Source organism: Melitaea cinxia, chromosome 8, assembly GCF_905220565.1.
Source record: "Melitaea cinxia chromosome 8, ilMelCinx1.1, whole genome shotgun sequence".
Taxonomy (NCBI): domain Eukaryota; kingdom Metazoa; phylum Arthropoda; class Insecta; order Lepidoptera; family Nymphalidae; genus Melitaea; species Melitaea cinxia.
In genome coordinates this window covers 14,305,719-14,317,147 of record NC_059401.1, presented here as the reverse complement: position 1 = coordinate 14,317,147, position 11,429 = coordinate 14,305,719, and the positions used below count along the sequence as shown (strand labels likewise).

The window sequence follows — 11,429 nt, the reverse complement described above, 5'->3', positions numbered from 1 at the left end:
GTAAAGCCGTCAGTCCCGACGATTGGCGTATCATAAAATTTTCCTAATAATTGTTATCGGTAGAATTTAACTGCTAATTTTTGAAATACTTAATTATTATTTTTCGAACCTGTGGTAAGCTACACACCAATTGCTTAATTAATTCATCTATACAAATAAATAAAATTGGAGTGTCTGTTTGTAATATTAAAATAACCGCTTTTTAAAATTAAAATATTATTAAATTTATTAATATATAAATTATAATTAAATTAATAAAAAATAAAAAAACACGAAAATAAAATTCACGATGTGGTTCTTATGGTGAACAAGGTAGTCAGAACTCCTGGAGAAAAAAGGTGGTAGAGTATGCAATGCTCTTGTGATGCTCTTCTTCCAGGACAGGCGTTTGTAGGCTATGGTACACTCTAACCATCAATAAGTTCCTACGCCTGTTTTCCACACTAGACGTACCTATAAGAAAAAAATATTGTTGTCTCCATTTAGTTTCTGAAGAAATTCAACATAGAGTCAAAAATTCCAAAAGCAAACTATGTTCTTTACATTGTATACAGACATTGAAATAAATTTCAATATTTACTACAGCGATTCAACGGGAAAATGCTGCTAGCATTCTTGGCACCATTCTACGCGGACATAATTTGTCCCATAACTATCTGTAAATATTTAGTTCTGTTGTTAATTGTATGAATAATATTTCAATAAAAAAATGAAAGAAAACTACGGAGATACGCTCTGTGGCTACGGCAGTAAGAATATAGCCACCCCCTCTCTTCCTGTGGATGTCGTAAGAGGCGACTAAAGGATAACACAGTTCCACTACCACCTTGGAACTTAAAAAGCCGACCGATGGCGGGATAACCATCCAACTGCTGGCTTTTTTAATACACAGGCCGAAGACGGGCAGCAGCGATTTAGGTGCGACAGACTGCGATAGGCTGATATGATAATGATGATATGATGAGGTAAAACAGTTAAATGTATTTATTATATAGTTTTTATTAATAAGCTAATTGAAATAAAATAGAAATAATTATATAACATTATGTTACGCATTGAAATCATTCAAGTGAATATTATAATTTATGAAAGAATTGTATTTAAAAAAATTTTCAATAAGAAATTGCTACGGATCAATCAAAATATTTGATATATTTCTTATTAGACATTTACTGTGCTCCCAAGTATTCTAGTCGCGTTTCTGGTAAATCTTGCCCTGTCTAATATAATAAAACATTTTCTTTAACGTATTTTGTCTTGCAGTACTGCTTAATCTAAATGTGAATTTGTGAAATCATTACTGTTACTACTTCTGTTGAATTATTTAGATTTCGGATGTAAGTTTCTCCTATGTATCTAATTAGATTTAGCCTTCTCTAGGGTTTTATATTAGAAAAAATGAATAATGATATCAACAAATAAACTTCTTAATGTAACATAAAAATATAGGTTTTGATAAAAACAATAACGAGGGGCTTATTGTCAATGATACTACAGTTTTCTTAGGGATACATTTGGCATCAAAACTTCAGTGGAATTCCCATTTGTCATCCTTGAATGGTAGACTCAGCTCCGCAGCATTCGCAGTTAGAAAAGTACGACAACTGACCGACGTTGCAACTGCACGCTTAATATATTTTAGCTATTTCCATTGTGTTATGTTTTACGGCCTGTTACTGTGGGGTAATGCTACAAATATTGAGACTCTATGTATCTTGCAAAAAAGAGCTATTCGCGGCATTTACGATCTTGGAGCTCGAGTCTCCCCACGGGATGTTTTTCAAAAGGTAAACATATTAACAATTGCGTCGCAATATATTGATAACAATATTATGTATATTCACCAGAATATTCATTGTTTTGAAATAAATAGTAATAATCGCATTGTAAACACGAGAAGGAATAACAAAATTGTAACTCCAAGTTTCCGACTGCGCAAAGTAAACGTCTGCTTTCTGGGTTATGGTATTCGCATGTATAATAAAATTCCATAAAAAAAATTTAGAATTGTCTCAACATAAATTTAAAGTTTTTATTAAAAAATATATTAGATAAAGCTTATTATTCGGTGCAGGATTACATAGTTGATAAAGATTTGTGGACTTAGTAACGCTGTATTTTATGCAACATGTTACTAATTTTGTACTAAAACATAGTTTATATATTATTTTTCAAAAGAGTAAATTCGAGTTTCTTGCCGATTTTTCTCTGCAGAATCTACATTCCGAATCGGTGGTAGCTTTACTTCTACAAAAATAATAATTTAATTTTATAGTTTTAATTTGTAAAATGACGATTCGAAAGTGCTCAGGGCCTATTTGAATAAAGCTGTTTTTGATTTTGATTTTGATAACAGCAAAAAATAATAATAACGGCAACGCCTTATAAATTTTAACATCTTCAATCGTCAGTACATGTGAATGCTATTTTTTACATAAGCTTAGAAGCGTTTGTAGGGTATTAACTACAAACCATACACTTAAAAAATAAATATAAATTATTAAGTACCATCGTGCCTCGGAGAGCACGTTAAGCCGTCGGTCCCGGTTGTTATCATGTACACCTGATAGCGATCGTTACTCATAGTAGGGAATATATCCGCCAACCGGCATTGGAGAAGCGTGGTGGATTAAGCTCTGATCCTTCTCCTACATGGGGAAAGAGGCCTATGCCCAACAGTGGGATATTACAGGCTGAAGCGATCATAAAATGAGGGAATCGAAACATTACCTAAGTCCAATAAATTTCTTGGCATTTTTATTTTTATTTATTTAAGACTTAAAGTCCACTTGTTAGTAATATTAGTAACTAACAAGTATGTTAGTATACTTATATTAAAATTAGAAATAAACAATTTACTTGCTTAACATTTCTTGCTTCACCACTACGCTAACAAAGTATCTTACTAGTAAAAACTGTATCAACAAAGTGATGTTATTCAATAAAGTAGCGTTCATTTTTTAACCGACGTCAAAAAAGGAGGAGGTTACTCAATTCGACCGTATATTATTATTTTTTATGTACGTTCGGGGATAGCTTCGTTGTTTATGAACCGATTTTGATAATTCTTTTTTCGTCAGAAAAGAGATATCCCAGGTGTAGTACCATGATAAAGAAACCAGGATCTAATGATGGGATCCCAGAGAAATCGAGGCAAACCCTTGAAAATCCGCAGAACTTTTTACTGGGTGTACCGATTTTAATGATTTTTAATTTAATCGAAGCCGATGTTTATTATGTGGTCACATTTAAATTTCATCTTGATCTGATTACAACTTTTGGAGTAATCTTTGATAATGCGTATTTACTCGACTATTTTTTTGTCTACCTACGTTCTATCACTTGTCGATGTAATTGAAGTCGGTTTTTTTTTTTTGTTTGCCACCAAACACAATTATTTACAATGAATTGGTAGTTAGTTAAGTAAATCTTGCGATATATTTTGTATCTTAAGATACCATGTTAAGATAATATTTCGCATATTAAGATAATATTTTACCATTTTAATACATATCTCGTATCTTAATATAATATTTCCATATCGCTCGATAGCTGTAATATGAAAATATATATTATCTTAACCGTGTGTGATGTTCATACAAAATGTTAAGCGAGCGATATTGTATCTTAAGATAAAATATTATAGTATCTTCGCCGTCTGTGACGCCCTTTACAAGTACATGTTGCGTACCTCTTTTATTTTAATTGATATCCTTTATCTAAGGTTGCTTGAAAGAGATCGCTGCTATAAAGCCACCTCTTGTACATATCTTTTTCTGTTGACTGTACATAGGTAATGTAAATCATTTTTGATGTACAACAAAAAGTAAAAATAAATAAATAAACTTGTGCTGTTATTTTTCGAAATATTTATAATGTTACCTACTGTTACAGGGTAATTTGAAAAGATATAATTAAAATTACTCCGATAACAAAAAAAGAGGGTAAGTAAATAAATAAATTAAAAAAAAATAATTTATTACAAAGAGTCAAGCTGAGGCATAGTAATGAATTACAGTAAAGAGACAAAAAAGAAATATTAAACAATAATTTTATATATTTATGAACAAACTAGATACGTTAATATTTTTCAGTTTAAAAAAAATATCGAAACGATTATTATTATTATTATATACTTTATTGCACTCAAAAAATAGATATAAAACATAAAATAATAGAAAGGTTTATGGCAAAAGTGGACTTATCTCTGAAAGAGATTTCTTCCAGTCAACCCATGGTCATGAGTAAGTGTTTCATATAGCGAGGCAAACAGTGCAAGAAGTATTCATTAAGAAAAAAAAATATATATAAAACGATATGCGTAATTAATTTCGTGAGATTCGTGCGTGTATTCTTGTGTTCTTTCACTGAGGTAGGGCACAGCAGGAATTTCCTGCTCAAAATATGGAGCAGCCCGACTGGGCCTCGACCTTACAGAAGATCACAGCAAAATAATACTGTTTTCAAGCAATATTGTGTTCCTGTTGGTGAGTAAGGTGACCAGAGCTCCTGGGGGGATTGGGGATTGGGTCGGCAACGCGCTTGCGATGCTTCTGGTGTTGCAGGTGTCTATAAGCTACGGTAATCGCTTACCATCAGGTGAGCCGTACGCTTGTTTGCCGACCTAGTGTCATAAAAAAAATAAATCGATATTTTGCTGGGAATCGATAGAAGGCAAAACAACTTAACCGGGTCGGTCGTTCCGAGCGGACCACGTGGCACCGCTCACGCCGACAACACCAGATCCAGTCGCCCGCCACATTAAACCCTGAATAACTTTTGCCACGGGTTGATGGCCCAGGCCAGAGAGAGCCAGTAGTTGATTGATGGGTAAAATATTGTTGGGCAATAGTTTTGAGATGAAGTTATTGGGTGCAATTGTTGGGGTCCCAGCAGGAAACTGCCACCGCCGTCCGCCACGTCAGCCACGCGATACCACCCAAGTTAAAACGGCACCGATCGTAACAGCAACGCCAAGGACCCTGAAAGGTCACACCAAGAAAGGTGAGTCTTTCCGTAATCGACCACCAATGTCTAAGGGTTGACACGGAAATGGCCCATTAGGAACAAAACTACACAACCTTACATTATACCTATATTATATTTAAAAATAGAAAACACAGCAATTAACAAACATACTAGAAAATTAAGCAGACTAAAACTAATTACTTAATACTAAATTTATTTCAACAATAACTCACCCAACAATATATTTTATGTAACCTGCCTGTGGCTGAAGGCGATAAAAAAAGGAAGACCCACGCAAGACAACCTATAATATACCGTCGTGCGTCACCCGCTAGCAATCCTACCTCGCAACCAATACGCAAGAGGTAACCAACGTGACGTTGGTTACCAACGTCACACGAACTGAATTAATACGAAAAATTTAACGCCTGGCAAAATTAAAGAGCAATTATATTTACACATAAAATAATAATAGTAGCATTTATATATGTTACATTACTATACATAATCAATTGGTTTACTTGCTGTGAAATATTGTATTTGATACAAAAATGATTTATTTGATAGAAAAATATCCCTATAATAAGTAGTTCACAACTAAAATTAAATTGACAAAAATTTGTGATAAGCGCCATCTATTAAGGTCCTTTAAAATCACTTAGATGTTATGTGAGTTGTCATAATATTTTGCATATGAATACTTAGTACGACTATTTACTATTAGGTGGTACAACGACACGAACAATCCGATTATTACATTAAAATAAAAAATTTACCCCTCAATTTTATGGAACTTATAGTGAATGAAAATGAAAGGTTACTTCTAGGTAAGCGTGCTCCATCTTAGACCGCATTTTCATTAATCATCAGGTGAAATAGTGGTCAAACGTAAGCCTATCATTGTAAGAAAAAAAAATAGCTATAAAAGAATTTTCATAATATCTTTTTATATCTGTCTCTCTTTAAATCGTGGTTTCGTTATTTTTTTCCTCGATTGTTTTTTTTTTATAATTTTATTCAATGAATTCAAATGAATATTACGAAATGTCAACATAATGTTTCTTTCATTTACTGTCTTAGTTTCTTGTCTCTTTATCTATTTATTGTTCCTACTTATTTTAAAAATACATTTTTTATAAAATACGTGTTATCTTTTACTTTAATACATTTTAACCCATTTAGAAACAACATTTATCTATGTATGTACTGTTTTGATAAACTTTGTTATTTATATAATAGATATTAAGTATTACAATACAAGCACATCTTTATTTTATAATATTATCACGATAAAATACGTTTGTTCTGTTTCAATTCAAAAAAAAAAACACCAATTATAAAATGTTCGATTTAAATTCGTATTATTAGTTGGAACAATTACTCTGTCGGATAATTAAAATACGATGACAAAGGAAATTGAAACGAATAGCGTTAAAGACGCGTCACTTTGTGACAAAACGGCTATTGTCTCTCAATGAGTGCATTGTTCACTCAGCTGTAGCGCCCATCGCATCTCATAACACAGGTCTTTATGTCCGCATATTTACAAATTAACGTGATTCTGTACTTGTAATTATTCACCGTACAGACAAAAGATATGAAATAGTCGCTTGCGCGCGCGCATTCAACCGCGCGACAGATCGGTTGGCGCACGTGCGCTATTACTGTATGTGATTAAAAAAATATCGATTCTTAAAAATGATGCTCGCGGGAGCCGAGATAGTGAAAGAGAGTGTAGCGTTCAAGAAAGACGAAACTGGAAATTCTGAAGCGGTTATCACTCCCGGGCCTTCCCAGCCCGAAGTACCCACGGGCGGGATGGGTCTCTCCCGGGTGCCGACCAGGGAACCCGTCGATATCCAGTTCTCAAACATCACCTGTACTGTATCGCTGGGAATAAACAAAGGTACTTTTTTGTTTATGAAACTCAAGTCCTTTTATTCGGATGACTAGATATACTAGATATACTTGGTAAATATTTTAGTGATAAAACCAATAAACTGTAATACTTATAAGTCATTTTGCTTAACAAATAATATTGTTTACGCAAGTACTTAATAAATTTGTTTAACAGCAATAAAGTATAATGATAAGTAAAAACAAATTACTTTTTACTTATATTATGAAAATGTAAATAAGTGATCGAAGACGTATTTTATAAATTTATTTATGACTGTACGTGTACGATTGTTATTATACTAGTATGTACTTACTTAAAAAATTAACCATCGTATAAATTCTCATACTCACTCAAAAGTAATACTATAGAGTACTACTATGTACTTTATAAGTGTTTTTTTTCTAATAAAAATTAAAGTTTTTTTATTGTTTATTACAGATTTTGGTTAGGCTTTAGATCAAGAACCGCATTTTGAAGTTAAATACATTTTAAAATAACCAAATTATGTCGATAAACAGTCTAATTTGATAGTTAGATAGGTAAGGGTTTTTTTTGTAGTGACGAAATTATGCCGATAAACGGTCAAATTTTGAGCTTAGATAATTCGACGGTTCTTAATCTAAAGCCTCATCCAAATTTTAAATATGTTACATTTAACGCTTTGATTATATACACGTCTAACGATTGTTTTGAACAAAAAAAAAGTAGGATATCGCCTAACTAATATAAGAATAATTTTCTTCTCGAGTTTTGATTTTTTTTAAGTGTTTATAAATTTAGTAAAAAGTTTCACAAAAGATAATTCTACAATCTATACTTATGATGTATATACTATATTAAGCGTAAGTGCTATTTCCCTTATCAATTTGTTATGCTCTATAGATTCCTTAAATAAATAAAATTGCGTGCGACTCTATTATCACAAAGTTACTTATTAATTTATGTCAAAATAGAAACAGTTAAAATTTAAAAACATACTAATATGCAGTAATTTAATGTCAATTGCGGTAGGTTAGGATATATACATACAACAGGTTTTGACACCGTAGGCTTAGAGGAGTGGGAAACTCAAATATCAAACATTCCGATGTATAAAAAAAATATGGATTTTATGCGATATTGGCAAAAACGTTTTCAAAAAAAGGAAGATCTGTTCTCAATTCGACTGTATTTTTAACCGACTTCCAAAAAAGGAGGAGGTTCTCAATTCGACTATATTTTTTTTTATGTATGTTACATCAGAACTTTTACCGGGTGGACCGATTTCGACAATTTTTAACCGACTTCCAAAAAAGGAGGAGGTTCTCAATTCGACTGTATTTTTTTTTTTTTTTTTTTTTTTTTTTTTTATGTATGTTACATCAGAACTTTTGACCGGGTAGACCGATTTCGACAAATTTTGTTTTAATCGAAAGGTTTTGTGTGCCAATTGGTCCCATTTAAATTTATTTGAGATCTAACAACTACTTTTCGAGTTATATCTAATAATGCGTTTTTACTTAACGCTTTTTTCGTCGACCTACGTTGTATTATACCACATAACTTTCTACTGGATGTACCGATTTTGATAATTCTTTTTTTGTTGGAAAGGGGATATCCTTAGTTTGGTACCATGATAAGGAAACCAGGATCTGATGATGGAATCCTAGGAAAATCGAGGGAAACTCTCGAAAATCCGCAATAACTTTTTACTGGGTGTACCGATTTTGATAATTTTTAATTTAATCGAAAGCTAATGTTTATCATGTGGTCACATATAAATTTTACCGAGATCTGATAACTGCTTTTTGAGTAATCTTTGATAACGCGTTGTTACTTGACTATTTTTTCGTCGATCTACGTTGTATTTATTACTCGTCGATGTAATTGAAGTCGGTTTTTTTTTCGTTTGCGAGCAAACACAATTATTTTTTTAATCGAAAGGTGGTGTGTTTCAATTGGTCCCATTTAAATTTATTTGAGATCTAACAACTACTTTTCGAGTTATATCTAATAATGCGTTTTTACTTGACGCTTTTTTCGTCGACCTACGTTGTATTATTCCGCATAACTTTCTACTGGATATACCGATTTGGATAATTCTTTTTTTGTTAAAAAGAGGATATCTCTAGTTTAGTACCATGATAAGGAAACCAGGATCTGATGATGGGATCCCAGAGAAATCGAGGGAAACTCTCGAAAATCCGCAATAACTTTTTACTGGTGTTTCGATTTTGATAATTTTTAATTTAATGAAAAGCTGATATTCATCATGTGGTCACATTTAAATTTTATCGAGATCTGATAACTACTTTTTGAGTAATCTTTGATAACGCGTAGTTACTTGACTATTTTTTCGTCGATCTACGTTGTATTACTTGTCGATGTAATTGAAGTCGGTTTTTTTTTCGTTTGTCTGCAAACACAATTATTTATGTGTTACCCCATAACTTTTTACTGGCTGGATGATTTTGATGGTTCTTTTTTTTTAAATCAATAGCTGGTGCTTGTCGTATCCCCAATAATACGTATTAAATTGACTATTTTTTCGACTACCTACCGTTGTATTACTTGTCGATCTAAATTGAAGTTAGTTTTTTTTTTACATTTGCGATGAAACACCATTACTGCATGCAGAAATAAAAATAAAACTGAATTAAGATTCCATTTAGCGTCTAGTACGTATGTCAATAACTAATACCACCAACGTCCATTATCTGTGTGATTCTGTTCTAATTTGAAAATTGAGTCGATATAAATAATTACGCTTCAGCCAGTAATATTATCCCACTGCGTAGGCCTCTTTCCCCGTATAGAAGAAGGATCAAAGCTTAATCCACCACGCTGCTCAACTACGGGTTGGCGGATATATTCCCTACTATGAATAACGATCGCTATCAGGTGTGCAAGATAACAACCGGGACTGACGGCTTAACGTGCTCTCCGAGGCACGATGTGGATACCCACAAGAACTGCACAAACACCCAGACCACGGCAAACATCTGCATGGCCAATACAATTGTTTGTCATGTGCGGGGATCGAACCCGCAACCGCGCAACAGCCACAAACCAGTGCTGTGACCGTTGCGTCAACGTGTCGTTGAGTCAGTTTAGAATATTGTTCGTTGTTTGTCTCACAAATAATAACAGTGGAAAAGATTCAAAAAGATAATGTTTAATTAAATCGTAGATGAGATAATATACTAAACCGGAGTGAAGTTGAGTCATCCTACTAATATGTAAATATGCGAAAGATTGTGATGACGTATGTATATTAATTGTTACTCTTTAACGCAAGAACTGCTACACCAATTTTGATGAAACTTGGTAAATAGATAGCTAGAGATCTAGTATAACACATAGGCTACTTTTCATCCCGACATTCCCAAGGGATCGGAAGTAATGCGGGTGAAACCGCGTGGCGCAGCTAGTATAGTGGAAAAATTCAATTCTTGTATTCCTTGTTTTCGTAATTGTATCGGTGTTTGAATAATTATCTTCTATAAAAACCTTGTCCTGAGAAGAACGAAAACAAAAAATAAATAAAATAAAACCGGCTAAGTGCGAGTCGGACTCGCGAACAAAGGGTTCCGTACCATTGAATAAGTAGGTAACATATTTAGTCAAAAAAAATTGTCTTAATATTTTTTTTATTTTAATTTTATTATTTATTATTAAAGTTAATATACAATTAAGTATTTTGTGAATACTTCTTTCATCTATTGATATTAAGCAAAAATAGACAAAAATGGCGTTTTCTGTATGTGAGACCCTTCTAATATTTATTTTATTTTAATTTTATTATTAAAGTGAATATTTTGCGAATATTTCAAGTGTCTACCGGACTCGCGAACGAAGGGTTCCGTACCATTGACTAGGTACCATATTTAGCCAAAAAAAAAAATTCTAAATTTTTTTATTTTATTTTAATTTTATTAATTATTATTGAAGTTAATATACAGTTAAGTATTTTGTGAATACTTCTTTCATCTATTGATATCGAGCAAAAATATTTCATTATTTATTATTAAAGTAAACATTTTGTGAATATTTCAAGTGCCTATCGGTTTTCTTTATTGATATCGAGCAAAAAAGGGCAAAAAAAAATTCGGTTTGTTGTCCCGATTCTTATCATTTACTGCTAGCTATGGTTACTCGTGGTTGAGGAATTGTTGGCAGATCTAGAGTGGAACAGCGTGGTTAATCGATCTTTTACCCTTTTCTTGTATGGACAAAGTGACCTTTAGCTATCCAACAGCGGGAGTCCCACTGTGAGGTTGAATAAATCAATAGATTTCAAGATGAAGGTTTCGTCGCAGTCGTAATTCAATACACAAAGTTGTTTTATAAAATAATGTTAGTATAGGATTATATCCGATTTTTAAGGAACTACATTAACGCGACCTATTTCGATAATGATTTCCGTGCCAAGTAGTTATTACGAAAAATATATAACCACCGACCGACCTATATGCATAATATATTATATTTTTAAACTACTGCCGATGTATCTATGTTTGATGTTAACAGCATATCGATGAATGAATCGCTTTAACTTTTGAGGTTTCGTTTTTTTTTTTAT

At 32.6% G+C, this 11,429-nt stretch overlaps 1 protein-coding gene across 2 annotated transcripts in view; it reads left to right on the top strand.

Moving 5' to 3' along the window:
* Positions 1 to 6,551: 6,551 nt before the first annotated feature.
* LOC123655884 (ATP-binding cassette sub-family G member 1) overlaps positions 6,552 to 11,429 on the top strand; it is a 64,768-nt gene continuing 59,890 nt past the window's right edge. For both annotated transcript variants that reach the window (XM_045591630.1, XM_045591629.1), the window contains exon 1: positions 6,552 to 6,874. In XM_045591630.1, the coding sequence (XP_045447586.1) occupies positions 6,667 to 6,874 (208 nt within the window). In that variant the 5' untranslated portion in view covers positions 6,552 to 6,666. The remainder of the gene's footprint in view (positions 6,875 to 11,429) is intronic.